General features: G+C 54.3%; 1 protein-coding gene and 1 pseudogene across 1 annotated transcript; both read left to right on the top strand.

Moving 5' to 3' along the window:
* The first annotated feature begins 630 nt into the window (after window positions 1-630).
* Window positions 631-6,726, top strand: LOC137144802 (serine protease 27-like). Its single transcript, XM_067535289.1, has 6 exons — window positions 631-712; window positions 4,486-4,512; window positions 4,631-4,796; window positions 4,954-5,225; window positions 5,764-5,933; window positions 6,463-6,726. Exons 1-6 carry the CDS (start codon window positions 631-633, stop codon window positions 6,724-6,726), a joined length of 981 nt encoding a protein of 326 aa, XP_067391390.1.
* Window positions 6,727-8,872: 2,146 nt separating this feature from the next.
* On the top strand, window positions 8,873-14,600 carry LOC137144796 (microfibril-associated glycoprotein 4-like; annotated as a pseudogene).
* Window positions 14,601-20,272: the final 5,672 nt, after the last annotated feature.

Below are 20,272 nucleotides of genomic sequence, written 5' to 3'. Positions count from 1 at the left end.
TAAAGGCTGCTATCAAATCCCCCCTCACTCTTCTCTTCTGCAGACTAAACAAGCCCAGTTCCCTCAGCCTCTCCTCATAAGTCAGGTGCTCCAGCCCCCTCATCATTTGTGATCTTCTGGTTCCAAACAAGGTGTGTGGGTGACTGGTCAGTTTTGTAACACTGAGGCGCTACTGTACTAGGAATTGATATCACCGTATTTGTGTCTTACCGAAGTATTACTGGGCCCCTTTTTTCAGCGCCAATTTATTAGGGCTGTACCAGAGTGCTGCATTATTAATGGCGGGGTATTGCCTCAAGCACTTACCCCCCCAAATCAGGGTCCCTGACCCCGGCTGCAAAGGAGGGAGTCCAGGGAAAGGGGAGGATCGGGAGAGGGGAACCAAGGGAGCAGCTGGTGCACATCTGGCGAGCGGCAGCAGGGAGGTTTGGGAAGAAGGAGGGACATGTGCCGACAGCCACCCAACCTGTCGGTCAGCATTCTAGGCAGACTAACTGGATGGATATATAACCAAGCTGGGGTGCACACCCCGTCCTGGCTGGGTGCATCGCCTGGAGACCTGGCTGCTTCTCTCTCTGGGAGCTTTGGGATCCCCTTTGGGTTCAGTGATTGGAGCCACTAACGAGCAGCATGGGGCAGCAGAGAGCGGAGACCAGCGGGTTTTGCTGGGTGAGCAGAATGGGGGCCCTGGTCCTGCTCGCTGGGCTGATAGGTAAGAGAGTCTGTCTGTCCGTCTGTCTCTGAGTTCTCTGCCTACAAAGAGGAAGTGGGGAAGCGGAGAGGCATGACTCCTGGGTTTTCTCCCCAGCTCTGGGAGGGAAGTGGGGTCTAGTGAGTAGAGCGGGGGTGGGAGGGCTGGGAGCCAGGTCTCCTGGGTTCCATGCTTAGTTCTGCAAGTCAAGGGTGGGAGGCATCCATTGAATGTGAAGTATTCTCTGCACTATGGCAAATCCACAACTTCTTGTTGCTGGTGGAGTCAGTTTAACTAAGGCCTTGTCTACACAAGCGCTTATGCTGGCAAAACTTCTGTCACTCAGGGATGTGAAAAAAATACCCGCTGAGTGACATAAGTTTTGCCGGCATAAGTGCTTGTGTAGACAGCGCTATTTTGGCAGGAGATATTCTCCCACTGACATCGCTACCGCTGTTCATTTAGGTGGTTTTATTATGTCGGCGGGAGAGCTCTCTCCTGGTGACATCATGCAGCTACACATGCGCTGTTACAGCGGCACAGCTGTACCAACATAGCTGTGCTGCTGTAAATTTTAGGTGTAAACTAGCCCTAACTTGCTGCATTGGCTGAGAGTCTGTTTTCCCTGTTCTGATTCTGTGTCAGTATCAATCACTGGTTGCAAAATTGACATCAGATTGCAGTAGCTGGGTTGTTAAAATGCTTTGGTCCACAAAAAACCAAATATACAACATTCTGGGTCAAGTCATTTGTAATGGAAAAATCTTTGTCTTAAAAAAAAAAATTGGGATCCAAAAAATGCCAAAGTCTGGGTGGAAAAAAATATTTCTGGAGGAAAAAATAGGAAAAAACATCTGTGTAAAAAAAATTGATTAAAAGAATGCAAAAATCTGGGTTGAAAGACATTTTTGGTGCAGGGGGGAAAGGCAAAAATTTGCCCAGAAATACTAAAGTTTGGATAACAAAAATTGAGATGGAAACTGGTTTAAAAAAAAAAAAAAAAAAAAAATTGGTGGAGGGAAAAAAGCAGTAACTTGTCTAAAAAAAGAACTACTAAAATCTGGGTCATACATTTTGGGGTCAAATTGCAGTTGAAAGGGGAGTCAGTTGAAAAATGCAAAAATCAAAGTTTGGTGGGGAAAAAAGTTAAGATTTGTCCAAAAATATTAAACTCCGCAGCAAATGTTTGGGTTGAAAATGTAGCTGGATCCAAAAATATCAAAATCTGGGTCCAAAAAAAAATTGTGCAAAAATGTAACATTATTTTAGTTAAAATAATGCAAAACCAAAAAAGCATATATTTTTTATTTTGGCACAAAAATGGGTTAAATTGTAATAACTGTCCTAACTCTGTGTCAATACCACGCTTGCTCTACTGTGGCTCATTTCATACACAATTTCATACACGCTTTTGGTTATGTCGCTGGGCTCTTTCTCTGAACTTTTGGTAGCAACCTTTATATTGAGTTTCAAGTCCATTCTTGTCTATGTGACTCCTCCCTATTCACTGTCGCCTGCAGATTTAAGTCGGGATCTGGTTAAAATGCAGACACCGTGTAGCTGTTTCCCAGAGCTGCTCTGCCCCAGAGGTGGCTATCTTTCTTCTCAGTTCCATGCTCTGCCCCCATTTGAAACTTCTCTCCTAATCAAATGAAGCCTCTGACACGTGCTTTTGAGTCCCGTGACTGTGCTGGGCGCTGCACATACACATAGAGAGAGACAGTCCCTGCCTCAAAGAGCAGACAGTCTAAACAGACAAAGGCTGGATCATTCTTGCCATTTTATAGATGTGGAAACTGAGTCCCGAGCAAAGCATTGACTTTGCTACAGTCACACAAAGAATCTTTAGCAGAGCTGGGAAAAAAAATCCAGGAGTTCTTGCTCCCAGCCCCGCCAGCTCTAGCCCACTAGACCCCACTCCCCTCCCAGAGCTGGGGAGAGAATCCAAGAGTCCTGACTCTCCTGTCCCGAAATGCTCCAGACTTATGCCAGGGGATAAAACTATCTCGCTGGTACTGCTGCACTGCTTAGCTGATGCCCGACCTGCCCGCACACCACAGCCGAGCTGTGCCAGGCGACCAGCTGTGCCCATCATGACCACCACAAGGCCAGGGAAGATAAGCTGGGTGCTGTCTTCCCAAGCCCTCATCCCCGGGTCCAGGGTGCAAGTACCGGCCGGCAGAAACCCACGCCTCAGGGGAAGTTGAGTTGGGCTGTTTAATTGGCTAATGAGGGACAGCTGTAATTCTTAACGAGCCACTGCCCCAACAAGCCTTGCAAAAGACGGGGTCATCCATGTGTGCCATGTGGGCGGAATAATGGGTCTCCAGGGCGCTGGCTGCCAGCTTACACAATCGGAAGGGGTGGAAGGAGGGGGCATGATACCAGGTTGGATGGGCCCATGGGTCTGATTCAGGGCATCCAGGATGAGAGCGGGATACCAGGGTAGACGAGCCTGTGGATCTTATCCAGGGAAGCAGGAAGGATTAAGGATGCTTGGGTGTGCCTAGCACAGAGACGCGGGGTCCTGCCGGTAGCCAGATGTGTTATGACATGAAAGGCCGAGCCACATTCCACGGTACTGGAGCTCCCGCCTCTATCCCTCACTTCTTTCTCCCTAATCCTGGGTAATTGCCGCCCCCGTAATTAAACACAGGGCCATGAAACCAGCTGTGATGTGCCTGCTCAGCTCCCATCACGTCCCTGGAATGTGGACCTGCCTCTGGGAGCAGCCGGGGGACAGCCCTAGTGCCCAGACCCTCAATTCCAGAAGCAGCACAGGGGTGTGAATCTGAGGCATGGAGCCAGGGGAGTGTCCCGAGTATGCCCGAGACTTCAGGCAGCCTGAGCCAATCGCTCAGAGAGGTGGGAACCACCTTGAGTGAAACCAACACTGCCTGAGTCTGCAGAGAGCCTAAACCAATTGCTCCAAGCAGACCGAATCAGAGCGTGGTGGGACACGGTTTCCCATCCCTCACATATTTTCAAGAGTTTTCACTTTTTTCCTGTCTGAAATCAGACTGAAATGTCAAAATCCTGACAATATTAGTGAACTGAAACAAACTTTTTTTTTCCCCCCCCATATTGGGTCAATCAAAAAGTTTCTTTTTGATTTCCACCTTTTCCTGAACCTTTTTTTTCCCCCCACCCCCCATCACATCTCCTTAAATTTCCAAACAAAAATCTTCTTGAGGCTGGAATTTTTCAGTCCCAAAATGTCCAAATCAAACATTTCAGATGGCTCGAAAGACTGTTTTTTCTCGAGTTTGTCTCAGGTAGGGAAATTTGACCAACTCACACCTATTTCGCTAAGAGTTCCCGTTTTCACGAATGGGCATATTTTAATGGAAAAAATCCCAAATGTTTCCAATGAACTCTATTCAAAAGTCAGATGGCAAATAAAAAGAACCCCATGTTATTATTTTTTAAAATCTCATTTTTATGATCTTGTCCTTGCTTGGGACCTGGCTCGTGGTTTTGAACAGTTAAGGCTGGCAATATTTTACTGAACTGAATATCTATGGAAGGTAGGAGAGACTGACCAGCTGGTGCTGAGATGCAGCCACCTCTGGGGTGGGGCAGCTGGGGAACAGCCATATAGTGACACCACAAGGGATTGGCTCACCCGGCACTGAGATGCGGCCACCTCTGGGGTCGAATTGCGTAGTGGCTGATCTCTCTGCTGCCGCCTGGTGGTGAATGGGTGAAAGGACCCTAGAGCAATCACTACTGAGGCAGCTGCACCTAGGTAGACCGCCTGGTTCTCCCTCTGACCCTGCCTCTTTGCATTTCAGGTGCCCAGCGAAGTGAGGCAACCAAAGGTGAGTCTTGAACAGCTCTGAGTGACCACCACAGCCTGCGATTCCCCACCCTCTCCACAGCCCCCTGGGCCAACCCGATCTCAGCCAGGATCCTATCTTCTGTCTCCTTTCTCAGCAGCCTGCGGGCAGCCCCCCGTAAACCTGAACCGGATCGTGAAGGGGCAGGACACAGTGGAGGGCGAATTCCCCTGGCAGGTCAGCCTCCAGTGGAAAGGGGTCCACGTATGCGGCGGATCCCTCATCACCGATGAATGGGTGGTCTCGGCCGCTCATTGTTTCTACCAGTGAGTAGAGGGGTTCTGCCCCCGCCCCTCCAGCTCTGCCAGTGCCCCTCACTCCCAACCCACAGCCCTCTGCTAGCCCAGCCCTGGGCTCCCCCCAACTCTGCAGGTGCCCCTCACTCCTGATCTGCCACTGATGCGTTTCTCTTCCCCCCACCAGAGTCCGGAACCTGTCCCAGTACCAGGTGGTGCTGGGGGCCCACCAGCTGTTGAATCCAGGCCCCAACTCGCGCACCTGCTTGGTCCAACGCATCATCAACAACCCCCACTATGCTGGGCGGACCACCAGTGGAGACATCGCCCTGGTCCACCTGGCTACGCGGGTGAATTTCACAGGCTATATCCTCCCCATCTGCCTCCCGGATGCCTCCGTCTTCTTCCCCCCAGGCAAACGCTGCTGGGTGACCGGCTGGGGACACCTGCGCTCCTGGGGTAGGTCGGGATGGGAGGCCCGGGGCAGGGATGGGGCTCTGGAGTAGGTCTGGGGGAGTGCAGGACCAGAAGGATGGAAGGTATTTGGGACTGGCAGTGATCAGGAGATCTGGAGTCTGAGTGGTGGGTGAAAGAAAGAAAGAAAGAAAGAAAGAAAGAAAGAAAGAAAGAAAGAAAGAAAGTCTGACCCTTCATGGTAAAACAGGGGACAAAGAGTGAATGAAAGCATTAAAGAAAAGAAGGAAAGGAAGGAAGACGTAATGTGAAGGCGAGTGGGGCGCACAGACAGAACTACAGAGTGTAAAAATGAAAGAATGAGTCCCCAAGTTAAAGACAGGGGGCACGGCGGAGAAAGAGAGAAAGAGATGATGAATGAAAGAGTGAAAGAACCTTGGACTTAAGGGGAGGGAGCAAGAGAACGAACGAATGAGAAGACAGAGGAAGAATGAGAGGGTGCTCTGCGGAGGGGGGTGACGCTGCCCCCCTTAGGCCGGCCTGAGCCTAGTGCCTCACCACCAGCTCTTGGTGCCCCTTGCAGTAGACCTGCCCCCCCCGCAGACCTTGCAGAAGCTGCAGGTGCCCATCATTGACTCCAAGACGTGCAGGTCCCTGTACCAAACCAACATGCAGGGTCGGCCACCCTACAGGGAAATCCAGGATGACATGATCTGCGCCGGCTACGCTGAGGGCATGAAGGACGCCTGCAATGTGAGAGCCCTCTGGCCAAAGAAATCAGAAGTCCTGGCTCCCAACCCTCCCCCAATCCTCTAGATCCCACCCCCTCCCAGAGCTCGGGAAAGAACCCAAGAGTCCTGGCTCCCAGCCCAGAGAGCAGGCGGGTGTATACAGGGTCCCATCACACAGCAGGCCACAGCCACTAGACAAGACCTGGCTTCTGTGCAACCAACCCTTTTGCAGCATCGTAGTGCAATAGTTATCCACCAGCCAAGCCCCATCCCAGACGTGGCTGCATTTCAGTACTGGGCGAGCCATCCCTTTGTAACACCGTTGCCTGTGTCCAGCTGCTCCATCCCAGAGGTGGCTGCATTTCAGAGCTGCCATCTGCACAGACCCTCCCGACCAAGATCAGGACCCCTGTTTTGCTGGGCAATGCATTGATCCTGACCGAAATCGAGGCCCCATTTTGATTAAGGAAATCTGTGGAAGTGCTCATAATAGTTCCCAAATCCCCTGGTTCCCAGTCCAGTGCACTAACCCTTCTCTCTCTGCTCCTTAGGGTGACTCCGGTGGCCCTATGGTGTGCCTGGTGAACGAGGCCTGGGTGCTGGCCGGAGTCGTCAGCTGGGGTGAAGGCTGTGCCAACAGAAACCGCCCCGGAGTCTACAGCCGCCTCACGTCCTACCAAAATTGGATCCGGGAATATATCCCCAACCTGGAGTTTGTCAAGGATTCTAATGGCCAGGAACCTCGTGACAGGGCAGACATAAAGGGGCAAAATCACCGTGAGAAAGAGTTCATGTGTTTTGATAAAAAGGAGTAGCTTGGCAGCTGGACATCACATCGACGGATAAATAGATGTGTGTTCATATACGTGCCAGAATTACGGGTATTTGTGGAAATGGTGTGAATTTCCTGGAATTTCAAACATTTGACTTTAGGTATCTCTAAATATTTCAGGCCTTCTGATGTTTTGTAAGTGAATTGCTTACGGCTTTCGCAAAGTTTTTTGTCTGGGAATTTCCTTAGTTTATGTGATCTGCAAAACCTTGCTGCAGTTAGTTATATTTTTCTTCTGATAAAGCATATATTTTGCTATCAGAGGTGCGGTAGCTTTTTTCAGTCACACACAAGATAATGCAGCATTCCAATATTTCACCACCGGAGTGTATGACTTCTTTGGTCCAGAGACGTTTAGCTGACGGAGGTTGCACACTCTGCTGGCTGTGCCGTTGGGGAAACGTGACCTTCTCAGCAGCTGTTGTTAGACTCCTTCGCCCTTGCATTTTTGACACAGCTTGGTGACTCTGCAGGCAGTGTTTGTGGAACCCTTGGTCCAGAGAGATTAGTCTCAGGGAGTCTTCATTCTTGGATGAAGTTTATAAACTCTGTGTCCTTGGGTTGAAGTTCTCAGAAGGTTCCACATGTGGTAGGAGATAACAGGGACAAATGAGTCTCTCCTCTGCGAATGCCAATCCAGATCCTTCTCACCACTTGTTTAACAAGGGCTCAGGTCCTCAAAGGGGCTGAATTTTAATGGGAGTTTGAAGATCTCGGCCTAGGAGTCTGAGCTGAACCCTAGAGAAGCCAATGGCTCATTACTGTTGTTTGGTTCTCCAGCTCCACCAAGGGGAAGAGCAGAGGGAATTGTCTCAGTTTTCAGCAAGGCTTAGATATCAGGAAATATTTCCTAAATCTAAGGTGAGGTCAGTGCTGGACGAGGTTTCCTGGGCGGTCCTGGAAATCCCATTGCTGGAGGTTTTTAAGAACAGGTTCAGGCTGGACAAACACCTGTCAGGGAGGGTGTTTGGTTGACTTGGTCCTGCCTCGGCATGGCGAGAACAGAAAAGATGCCCTCTTGTGGCCCCACCCAGTCCAACTTTTCTGTGACAGGCACCTCTCGAAAATTGACACATCCTGAATTGTTCTCCTCCCCCAGAGCTCACCTCCAATCCGCTGGCCACTGTTGAGGCCTTTTTTTGTTGTTTAATGTTTCCAGCGTGCGTGCTGGATATGCTCACGACTGGATTCTTCTTTCTAAGCCAATAAAATCCTTTCATCCCAAACGCAGCCTTTCCGAGTTAATAAGCGAGGGAAATAAACAGCAGCTGGGAGGCCCTTCTGTTCCAGACATTCAGGGTGGGAGAGGCTTAACTTCAGATCCTCCGGGTTTGTTTGTTTTTTTTTTGGGTCTGCCATTAAAACTGGTCCAAGTTGCAACGGTAGCCACAACTCAGAGAAAGCACAGACAGGGCGTCTCCGTCGGGGAATGGATGGTCGGGGATGGTCCTGCCCCGGGTGGGGGATGGGCAAGGTGAGCCCAGATGGGGCATCTCCGTCACGGCTGCAGGACAAGCTAACGGGTTCACTTTAGTGCTGGCACGACGTTCCCTTCCCAGAGACGGGAATTCAGGGTCCCCTGGCCTCCAGCCAGTTCTCTGCCGCAGACTCAGGTGGGGGTTGCGCAGGGGATAAGAAGGGAACACGTGCAGCTGTGCACATCTGGATGTGAGCCAGAGACACAGCTCTCCCCCCACCACCCTGCAAGGCCCAGAGGCGCTGGGAAAGGAGGCAAAGAGGTGAAGGGGGAGCTGGTACAGACAGCTCCCTGCTGGATTACTTCCAGCCCTGGGTGAGCTTGTGGGCACCAGCCAGATGCTGCCGGCTCTCACGGTTGAGCTGAAAGCTATATTAAAATCAGAGAGGACATTTAACCCTCTAGAGCTTGCACTTAGGATCCTCCCTTGAGGCTGGGGTAGTGTGTGTATGGATTGAAGCCAGGAGTCCTGGCTCCCAGGACCCCCTGCTCTAACCACTAGACCCTCCCCTCCCTTCCCAGAGCTGGGAATTGAACCAGGAGTCCTGGCTCCCAGCTGACCCTGATAGCCCCCAAATGGAGCCTCCGTCTCCGCCAGGCAACATTGCTGGCCCAGGCCTTTTCACACGCGAGCCTGCGAACGGCGAACAATATGTTCACGCCAAGCTCCCTGGAGGGCGTGGATGTCCTTAGCTCAAGCCATGGCTGAGATTCTCCCCCCCCCCCCCCTTTCATTTCCTGCCAGATGTTGCGTTTTACACACAACCCCTGAGCTGTGATTTATAGACTGTAAGCTGATCCCCGGCCTTTGGGGGTGTCGGGGGGGGCGGGGAGCGGAGCTGCTGAGTGGAAAACACAGGAAGACGGGAACAGAGCTAGCCGGGATCCAGGTCGGCTCCGGCCATACAAATCAGGGGCTCCAAACTGGGCTGGGACAGCACAGAGCACCATGGAGGTAACTTGCACCTGGGGCGCTGGGCGGGGGGCTGGAAAGTAGGGGGCAGATTCAGCTAAGTGAGAGCAGAGGGGGAGCTGGGAAGTGGGGCCACGCACTGTCTTATATCGCATTAAGATCTCTGCTTCTGCAAGTGGGTCTGTTTCAATGCTAGCAGGCAGCAACTGATATAAACTCTCGTTATCCAGCCAGCCATCGTCACATGGATCTAGTTAGCAATTCCCGGACATCCCTTCTCGCCCTCTCTATCTAGCCATACCCATGCATACCCCTTTCTATGTACCTAGCTGTCTACCTATCCCCATAACTCATTTCTCTTTATCTATCTATGTATCTATCTATCTATGTGATTAACATAATTAATGCCAATCAACATGAGTTTATGAAAATAGTTCTTGTCAAATTTACTTGAGATTTTTGTTGCTGCGATTACAAGTTTGAGTGATAAAGGTAACAGTGTTGATGGAACATATATAGACTTCTGCCGGACATTTAACTTCGTACCGCATGATATTTTGATTAAAAACCTAGAAAGATTTTTTAAAATGTCCATGGCCCACATTAAATGGATTAAAAACTGACTAACTGATAGGTCTCAAAATGTAACTGTAAACAGGGAATCGTCACCGAGCGGGTGTGTTTCTGGAGGGGTCCCAGGGAGCAGGGAGCGGGTTCTTGGCCCTACGCTGTTTAACATATTTAACATATTTATCAACGACTTGGGAAAACCATGAAATCATCACTGATAACGTTTGCGGATGACATGCAAATTGGGGGAACAGTAAACAATGAAGAGACGAGTCACTGATACCCCGCAAGCTGGATTGCTTGGTAAACTGGACTCAAGCAAACTATGTGTTGTAATATGGCTAAATGTAAATGTATGCATCTGGGAACACAGAACGTCGGCCGTACCTGCAGGGTGGGAAGCCGTGACTTTGAAAGAGATTTGGGGGTCATGGTGGATAATCAGCTGAACATGAGCTTCCAGTGCCAAAAGGACCAATATGCGATCTTTGGCTGTGTAAACAGGGGATTGTCGAGGAGAAGGAGAGAGGTTATTTTCCCTCTGGGTTTGGCCCTGTGCAACTGCTGCTGGGATCCTGTGTCCAGTTCTGGTGCCCACCACCCAAGAAGGACGTTGATCAATTGGAGAGGGGGTCAGAGAAGAGCCATGAGAATGTTTGAATGACTGGAAAACCTGCCTTAAAGTGAAAGACTCCAGGAGCTCAATCTATTTAGCGTAACAAAGAGAAGGTTCCGGGGTGACTTCATCCCAGTCCATCAATACCTAGATGGGGAACAAATATATAATAATAGACTCTTCCATCCAGCAGAGAAAAGGTCTAACATGATCCAACAGCTGAAGGCTGAAGCTAGACCAGTTCAGAATGGAAATAAAGCATCAGTTTTTTGCAGTGAGGGGAATTAACCATTGGGAAGTGAACATTTGGAAATGGCGAATTAAAGCGAGGCACTTCTATGACAATCAGGGTCCAGCCACCTCCAGGGAAGAACAAGAATAAGCAACTGAAGCAGCTGTCACTGGATGCCCAGCGGGTCTTTCATGGAACGTGAGGGCCGGTCGGAGCGCCGTAGCCAGGGTGTCCGTGGAGAGCCTGGTCGTTGTAACCATGGCACCACTGAGAATTCAGGCAGGTTTCCCTCCTTCAGGGAGGACGAATTACAGGGGAAAAGTCCGAGTGTCGTACTGGTCTGGGAGAGTCCCAAAACATCACCAATTTCCAGGCTATGTGGAACTATTCATTCAATCTCGGGGGTGGGAGGAGGGGAATATATGGGGCTCTGCCCCCCATCATCTCAGAGCAGGGAGAGGGTGTGACTCAGGGGTCTGTAGATGAAGATCCTTTCCTCACTCAGTGTCTCTCTCTCTCTGGTTGCTACAGGCATCCTTGCTGGTCCATTTCCCGCTGCTCCTCTTCCTCCTGGCTCGGGTTCCCACGACCAATGGTCAAGCCATCAATGGTCCAGGTAAGTCCCGACTCCCATTCCAAGCCGCATCCCGGCTGTGCGTAGCCTGCCCTGTCACCTGCTAGCGACTGGCCAGGGCATAGAGGCCCTAGAGGGTCAATGCGGTGCTGCTAGAGGGCAGAGCTTGAGAGTGCATGCCCAGCTCAGGATACACTGCGGAAAGGGTCTTGCTAATGCTCTCTCCACCGGGCAGCCCAGCAGAAGTTGTGTGCGGACGAATCCTTCCCCCTGGATTGTGAGGACATCTACGACCAGGGATCAGAGCTGGACGGCTTCTATCTGATCTACCCATCCGGCCCCAACATCCCTGTGCCGGTCTACTGCGACATGACCACGGACGATGGGAAATGGACGGTATGCAGAGGCATGGGTACAATCCCCCCACACACACACTCTAACCACTAGCCCCCACTCCCCTCCTAGAGCTGGGGATAGAACCCAAAAATCCTGGCTCCCACCCCCCACCCCCCACCCAGCCCTGGGTGGCTCCCCTGCCCCATTCCGGTAGAGATCTGTCCCTGATTGGCTCAGCCCTAGATCCATCACCCACAGAGGTTTCAGGCCATAAGAGACGTCCTGCCAGACCTAAGGCAGGGCCCCGGCATCTGACCCCTCCCTCTCCATCACACCTCCAGGTGTTCCAGAAGCGCTTCAATGGCTCAGTCAGCTTCTTCCGGGGCTGGAACGACTATCGGTTCGGATTCGGCAGGGCCGACGGGGAGTACTGGCTGGGTAGGTGATGGGACTGGTGCCTGGCCCCGCAGCCGGCAGGGTCAACCTCCCCCGGCCAACTCATCCTACCCGTCCTAATCTCTGCCACACTGTCCCTCCACCCATCCGTCGCTCTGTGCCTGTCCACTTCATCTAACCTATCCATTCACCCCTCCATATCTCCCTCCATCCACCCCACCATGTCCCCCTCCATCCACCCATCCACCCATTCATCCACACACTCCCCTCATCCCTCTATCTACTCTATCTATCCATCCATACCTATACACTCTCCCCCTGTTCCCATTACAATCATGGAAGATGCAGGTTGGAAGGGACATCAGGAGGTATCTAGTCCAACCGCCTGCTCAAAGCAAGACCAACACCAACTAAACCATCCCAGCCAGGGCTTTGTCAAGCCGCAGCTTAAAAACCTCTCAGGATGGAGATTCCACCACGTCCCTAAGTAACCCATTCCCGTGCTTCACCACTCTCTTAGTGAAAAACTTTTTCCTAATATCCAACCTAGACCTCCCCCATTGTAACTTGAGACCATTGCTCCTTGTTCTGTCATCTACTACCATTGAGAATAACCTAGTGCCATTCTCCCTGAATCCCCTTTCAGGTAGTGAAAGGCTGCTATCAAATCCCCCCTCACTCTTCTCTTCTGGAGACAAAAAAAAGCCCAGTTCCCTCAGCCTCTCCTCATACATCTTGTGCTCCACCCCCTAATCATTTTTGTTGACCTCCACTGGACTCTCTCCAATTTGTCCACATCTTTCCTGTAGTGGGGGGCCCAAAACTGGACACAATACTCCAAATGTGTCCTTACCAATGCTGAATAGAGGGGAATAATCACTTTCCTCAATCTGCTGGCAATGTTCCTACTAATGCAGCCCAATATGCCATTAGCCTTCTTGGTAACCAGGGCACACTGCTGACTCATCTCCAGCTTCTTATTCACTGTAACCCCCAGGTCCTTTTCTGCAGAACTGCTGCCTAGCTAGTCAGCCCCCAGTCTGTAGCTGTGGTTGGGATTCTTCCTTCCTAAGTGCAGGACTTTGCACTTGTCCTTGTTGAACCTCATTCGATTGCTTTTGGCCCAATCCTCCAATTTGTCTAGGTCACTCTGTATCATAACGCTGCCTTCCAGGGTATCTACCACTCCCCCAGTTTAGTGTCATCTGCAAACTTGCTGAGGGTGCAATCTACCCCATCCTCCAGATCATTAATGAAGATGTCTCCCCCCATCCTGTCCCCAACTTCCCTGCTCCAGCCCCACAAGCCACCTAGGCCAGATGCCCTGGGGGGAGGAGGGGATGGCTCTGAGCCCACAGCAGCCTCCTGTCTTCTGGGGTGGGGAGGAAGGAAAGGGGCTTGTACCAGAGCAGGGGGCTTTGCAGAGGGGGGTGTCTATCATGCTTGGTCAGACCCTCTGTCCTGGCCCCAGGGATGCCCACCCCCAAAGATTTAACCCTTTCCCTGCTGGATCACTCCCAGCACATACACAGCCTCCCTCCCCCACCCCGCGGTTAACACTTTCCCTGCTGGATCCTCACACACGTTCCCTCCCCCCGCCCCGGCGCAGGCCTGCAGAACATCCACCTGCTGACCCTGAAGCGGAAGTACGAGCTGCGCGTGGACCTGGAGGACTTTGAGAACAACACGGCCTGGGCCAAGTACGCCGATTTCTCCCTGTCGCCCCACGCCATCAGCGCCGAGGAGGACGGCTACACCCTGCACGTGGGGGGCTTCACTGATGGCGGGGCAGGTGAGAGAACCCAGGCGTCCAGGCATGGGACCCACGGAACCCCAGGCCCCTCCTGCAGGCAATGATTGAACCAGGGGGTCCTGATTCCCACCTTCCTGGTCCAACCCGCCAGCCCCCACTCCTCTCCCAGAGCTGGGGATAGAACCCAGGAGTCCTGACACTGATGAAGAAGTCAGTGTTAGTCTCCTCTGAGTCAAAACCCCAGCTATCTCACCCCAGAGGTGGCTGCATCTCAGTCCAGGCAAGCCAACCCTGGGCAGTGTCCCTGTGCGGCTGTTCCCCAGCTGCCCTGCCTCAGAGGTTGCTGCATCTTAATGCTGGGGCTTGTTGTCCTGCCACTCAGAGCCCTGACATCACCCCCTCCACCCCCTCGTCCCCGCTGTATTGTGAGTGCAATCCCACACCAGATGAGGCAAGGGGACCAATGGACACTGATGCCGTCGCTTGGCAACCCTGGTCATCCAGTTCCAGAGACCAATCCCAGAGCTTTGATGGGGTCCCGGGGCCTTCCTTAGCTTCCCTCTCATCAGCCAAAAACCACTGAGGAAACCAAAGGAGGCCAGGAATGGAGATGCCCCCATCCGGGCCCATCACGTCGTCCCTTCCCCTCTCTCTCTGTCTCTGTCTCCCCCCATCCAGGTGACTCCTTATCCTACCACAACGGGCAAAAGTTCTCCACCTTTGACCGCGACCAAGATCTCTATGTCCAGAACTGCGCCGCCCTCTCCTCTGGAGCCTGGTGGTTCAAGAGCTGCCACTTCTCCAACCTCAACGGCTTCTACCTGGGCGGCGCCCACCTGTCCTACGCCAACGGCCTCAACTGGGCCCAGTGGAAGGGCTTCTATTACTCGCTCCGCAAGAGCGAGATGAAGATCCGGCGCATCTGAGCAGCCGGGTAGCTCCCGCCTCCCCCGGGATTAGGGCCAGGGAGCCAGGTGGAGTTAGGGGGAAGGAGTGGCGGGGGGCAGGGAGGAGAAGGGTGGAGCCGGGGTCCAGAAGGGGGGTGGGGGAGGAACCGTCGGGATTGGGCCTGTAGGAGTGGGCGCCGGGGCTCACTGGGGCTGGGGACGTGAGTTTGAATCCCGGCACTGGGGGTGCACCAGCCCGGTCTCAGGGTTTGGAGAAGAGACAGCAGGGGGGCTGCGGGTCAGGACTGAGGGGCCCTGACAGAGTTGTGATGGGCGGGGAGCCCAGGTCTGGGCTAGCAGGGGGCTGCAGGTCGGGAGTGAGGGGCACCCACCCCAGAGACTGGCTCCTGTCCCCTTGTCCCCCACTCTCTGTCCCCTAATAAAGCTCTGTCCCCTGAGACTCCTCTCTGGCTCTTTGCAGGGCACGGGGAGGGGGAGGATGCTGGGGGTGAGTCGTAGCCCGAATCCCTGCCAGAACACGTGGGGTCCCCCAGTCCCTGCCAGAAACTCTCCCCCTCACAACAGTCCTTGGAGTGACACAAGGTGTCAGCTCAGTTTGCCCCCAAAGGCCTTGCATTGGGGAGAAGGGCTGGGGGTGCTGCCATCCCGGACGCCTGGGTCCCATTCTTCATCCCACTACTGGAACCGCCTCTCCCAGCCCCATGTCAGGTTTTGGCGGGGTCCCATGTTAGCCAGGAGGGGAGGGCCCCAAGACTGGGGGTGAGATGGAGGCATCTCAGAGAGAGTCATCGCTGGTCACAAGTCTCAACCCTGCCTCTCCTGCTACCCAGTCCCACAATGCATCGCAAATGATCCCACCGTGCCTCCTGCAAGGGGCCTATGGAGAGACACCACAGGCATCCCACAATGCACTAGTGTGGTGGCTCCCTGGCATCTGAGCTGCCCTTCTTCCACAACACACGGCAAATTACCCAGAAGCCCCTGCTGCCCTGCCCCAGACAGGATGGGATCCCTAGTGTCCCTCGATGCACTTAGGTGGCGGTTTCATGGCTTTGCCCCACAATGCATTGCAAATTTCCCAGCAAGCCTTTCTGCATTGAGCTGGAGAACCATCACCAGTATCCTACAATGCACTGGTGTGGTGGCTCCATGGGGTTCGCGCTACCTTTCTCCCACAATGCAATGCAAATGTCCTTGCTGCATGACGCTGTACAGAGGGGCCTCACTGGTATCCCACAATGCTTTGCTGCACAACTGTCCTTGTGTCTGCCTCCCTGAGGGAGATGGGCTGGGCTTGGACCCCACAATGCATTGCAAACTACCCAGCAGCCCTAGCTACAAGGCCCCATTCAGGTTAGCATCGCTAGCCTCCCACAATGCACTTGGGCATCAGCTACATGGCTGCCTCCAACAATGCACTGCAAATTGCCTAGCAGCCTTTGCTGCACCGCCCTGAACAGGGTACAGTCACTAGCGTCCCACAATGCACTGCATGGAGCTGCTCCCTCCCCTGCCCCCAGGGGCATTGTGGGGGCGTGGCTCAGGGCTGACTCCTCTCAGGCCTTGCCCTGCTCCTGGGTGCCAACCCCTCCACAATGCCATCCTTCCATCAGCCTCCAGGCAAAAAGTCTCACTCCAACTGGGGGGCTTGGCTGGCTCAGGGGGGTGGGGAATGGGACACAGGCCTTTCCCCTCTAGGGGGTACTAGGTCTGACTCTCCTGTCACAGTGCTAGGTGCGGCACAAAGACATCACCCCTCTCGTGCTGCCTAAAGAGGGCAAAGATGGAGGGAAGAGGAAAAAGTCTCTGGCATCCACACGGGGCTCAGATTTCCGGGCAGAGACTCTGCGCCACACGCTCGCCACAGTTACTCAGCAATCACTCACGAATTTCCCTGGACACTGAGGAGCCACCAGCAGAGCGGGCAAAGGCCCCGGCCAGAGTGGTGCAGGGCTTGCCACTGCAAAATGCAAACGCCAACAATAAACAAACAGGGCGGAAACTTGCAGAGCCGGCGCCCCTCAGAGGGGAAAGGCCCCGTGTCTCGGTCCCAGCCCCCCTGAGCCAGCCAGCCCCCCCGGGACAGGAGCTAGATTCTTCCTCCTGTGCTTGTATCCCAGATTTCTTGGTCAACGCCTGGGCGCAGACGGACGTTCCAGTCCTAGAGCTGCCCGCTTCTAGATCCCGTAAGGCCCAGCTGTTCCCTCCGTGCATACCACTTCCCACGGCTTGGGGGACCTAACCAGACGCGGAGCCCTGAGCAGAAACAGGCATGGACGAGAGGATCTCAGAATATCTTCCACTCCGGGAGGAATGACACGGTTTAGAGGAAGGTGCCCCGCTGGGCAGAGTGGGGGAGAGAACCCAGGAGCCCTGGCTCACAGCCTCACTGCAGGGAGAAGGGCACGGCAGAGGGGTGACCTTGGTGGCCGGGAGGGCATGGTCCCGGGAGAGCAGGGCTGGGCAGATTCCGAACTGGGCACGGCTCAGAGAAACTGGACAGAGTCCGACCCTTCGGCCTTAGCACCTGCTGCTGCCCCTCTGCAGGGAATCCGTTGGACCAACCACAAGATGCTGCCTGGCCCTCTCCCCATCCCCCTCCCAGAGCCAGGAGAGAACCCAGAAGTCCTAGCTCCCAACCCTCTCCCAGCTCTTACCCACTAGACTTCACCCCCCCGCCCTGGGTCAAGGCGAGAACCCAGGAGTCCTGGCTCCCAGCCCTCTCCCCCCCGCTCTGACCCACCAGACGTGTCTAGGCAGCTGTGTTTCCTGGCTTGCTGCTGTTATATCTGGCCACTGCCCAAGGCCCTGCAGCCAGAGCGAGACAGCTGGAGGGATGAGCTCACGGCACACGGGGCCCGGAGACGCCGTTCCCCGGCCAACAGCTCCGCCGGGCCCCTGATGGGCGCCCAGCCTGTATCCCTACGTGCCCCAGGGGGCTGCAGGCCAGCAGTGAGGGGCACCAGCAGAGCTGAGGCCGGGTTGGGCGCACTGGGCCCATCTAGCCCGGTACCCCACCTCCCTGCTAATCCAGATGAGACTCCCCCTCATTCTATTTAACTTGGTTTCTCCACCCCACCCCACCCCCACTGCATGTATCACACGGAGCCAGCCCCTCCCAGGTGATGATATGATCCCTCCCCATTCCCCACCCTATGCTTGTGCCCCCCACCCTGCTCCTCCTCCCCCACTGCCAGGACCCCTCCCAGATCCTCCCCCCCCAGCTCTTCCCACCTCCCCCATTGGGGGATCCCTCCCCCATCCAACCCCACCAACCACCCATTGCCCCTCACCCTGGTCTCTGGTCTCCCTGCAGCCTGCGCCCGCCCCTCCCACGCTGGCCGGATTGTGGGGGGCAGGGCAGTCACGGAGGGAGCATGGCTGTGGCAGGCCAGCCTGTGCCTCCTGGACTCACAAGTCACGCATCGATCAACAGTGGGTGCTGACAACCCCAGAGGTGACGGGGGCAGGGGTGTCCCGGACACCTGGGTCCCATCCCCTGGGGAGCAGGGCGACGGTCCCAAACGTCTGGGTCCCAAACCCTCACTCCCTGTGGGATCTGGGGGCTCTGCTGAACGGGCTGCCTGGGTCCCATCCAATCACGTCCCCCGGGGGCTGGGATTGATGCCATCCCGGGCGCCTGGGTCCCATTCACTGCCCTGGTCTCTGGGAGCTCTGCAGGGGCTCCCCCCCATCGCCTGGGTTCTATTCCTCATCCCAGGCTCTCCCCTTGCAGCCTCTCTGACCCCGCCCTGGAGACGCCTAGAGGAGACGCCTGCCAGGTGAACGCCGCCCTCCAAAGGCTGCTCCCTGTAACTGCAGCCTCCCCCGCCCTCTAGTGGCTGCTCCCTGTTACTGCAGCTTCCTCTCCCCACGGCCCTGTGAGTTAACCATTTAGCTCCCGCGCCGAAGGCAGGGAAATGGGCTGCTGACGGGCGTCACGGGTTCAATTCATTGCACTGTCTCTGGGAGAAATCATCCAGCAACCCTTGCTGCACGGCACCTCAGCCTTCCCACAATGCATTGCGCAGCTCCAGGGAAATTATTGCAGTGCCTCAGCCTTCCACAATGCACTGGGTGCTGGGTGCTGGAGGGGGGATTACTCAAGGACCATTGTGGTGTGGTGTCTTGAGCTTCCCACAATGCAGTGGGGTGGTAGCTATGATTGGCATCTCCTGCTCTTCCTGGACCCTGTAAGCACAATGATTTTGAACGGGACTAGGAGAAATTCCCCAGTAGCCCTTACCAAATGTAGGGGGATGTGACAGAAGACCCTTGGCTGAGTGGGGGATGGGGGACCCCAAAAGGTTGAGGGCAGGGAGGGAAGACCCGGGGAGGGCGGTATTGGTGTGATGGGAGCTTCCCTATCTGGGTGGGGGAGAGACAAAGGGGACCCCAGATGGGTGGAGGAGGGAGAGATGACAGCCCCCTGGCTGAGTGAAGGAAATGGATCCCCAACTGGTTGGGGATGAGGGAGCCCCACTTGGGTGGGGGAAGGAAAAGGGGCACCAGCCCTGCCTGGGTGACTAACTCCCCACCTCTCTGTTTCAGGGTGACTCCAGGGGCCCCCTGGTCTGCCCATGGCGGGGAGCCTGTCTCCTGGCAAGGATAATGAGCTGGGGGTTCTTGTGTGCTGCCCCCAACCAAACAGGGGTCTACAGTCAGGTCAGTGCCTCCAGCCGCTGCATACGGGAGCACGTCCCAGATACGTCCAGAGGTGATTGGATACTCCAGCGCCTCCTGCAGGGTGAACCCAGGCATCCTGCCCCAACCAGCTGCTGCTGGCTGCTTCCTGTGGGGAATGGGGGCGGAAAGCCTGGTAAGGGGTGCCACGCTGCAGGGTTATTCCAGGGCTGGGGGAGCAGTGGGCTGTGGGTCAGGACTGAGGAACACCGGCAGAGCTGGGGAGTGGGGGGGACCAGGATAATTCCTTTCATGTTCTTTTGTTGCTTTATTATAACTACAATTTAATCATATAATTATTTAATACCAATTTATAGGTTTAGCACATTCTAATGTGCCGAGTAATGGTGACTTCCTGCTTGTGGCATATGTAAATAAGGCAAATTAAAACAGAAATGGGGGGTAGAGGAGACTGAAGCCACAAATATGTTGACAATCACACCCCCAACTCCTGCATAACAGTGACACCCGCCTGGTTTGCTGTGGGCCGGGGATACAGATCTTTTTCATTCGTGAATGTTTCCAAGGCAGAAATGGTATAAAATAGATCTATATTTTAGGTTGGGGCAGGGGGAACATGTGTCTGTGTGTTTGTGTCAGGAAAAAAACTGGTTCAAAACCTGTGTGTGGACCAGAATGAATATGACACGCTGAGCAGGGGACTCAGCTTTGGCGCCTCCGGCTTGAGTAGCTGTGCCTCAATTTCCCCTTTTTAGAGGGAGTGTCTTCCCTAGCTTCATTCAAGTCTGCACCAAGGGGGGCACTTCTCCCCACCCACCACGCCAGAGGCAGCGGCCTGCTGGGTTGGGCCCGTGGGTCAGGTGCAGTGGCACTGCCAGGCCAGTCTTCCAGATTATTTCCCATCATGCAACCTAACCTCTTTGTGCCCCTCCTTGGCACCCCCATTTCAAGTGTGTCTTTGCAACAGGCATCCTAACTGGGTGGGGGGAGGGAAATCACCCCCCGGCCCTCCAGGTTAGACCTTCGTTGGGCAGCTGGCAAATTTATGCCCTATCTTACAGATGTTGCATCTCAGGTCTTTGGGATCCCTTGGCTGGGTCTACATAGGTT

The sequence above is a fragment of the Emydura macquarii genome, unplaced genomic scaffold (genome assembly GCF_026122565.2).
Source record: "Emydura macquarii macquarii isolate MOO-44397 ecotype Brisbane River unplaced genomic scaffold, CSIRO-AGI_Emac_v2 contig_3485, whole genome shotgun sequence".
NCBI classification, from domain to species: Eukaryota; Metazoa; Chordata; order Testudines; family Chelidae; genus Emydura; species Emydura macquarii.
The sequence above is the reverse complement of the archived record's forward strand: the minus strand, read 5'-3'. Positions and strand labels throughout refer to the sequence as shown.

Coding starts and splice junctions, on each gene's coding strand:
- LOC137144802 (XM_067535289.1), top strand. CDS start 631: ATGGGGCAGCAGAGAGCGGAGACCAGCGGGTTTTGCTGGGTGAGCAGA. Junction 4,513..4,630: donor GCGAAGTGAGGCAACCAAAG/GTGAGTCTTGAA, acceptor CTTTCTCAGCAG/CCTGCGGGCAGCCCCCCGTA. Junction 5,226..5,763: donor GGGACACCTGCGCTCCTGGG/GTAGGTCGGGAT, acceptor TGCCCCTTGCAG/TAGACCTGCCCCCCCCGCAG.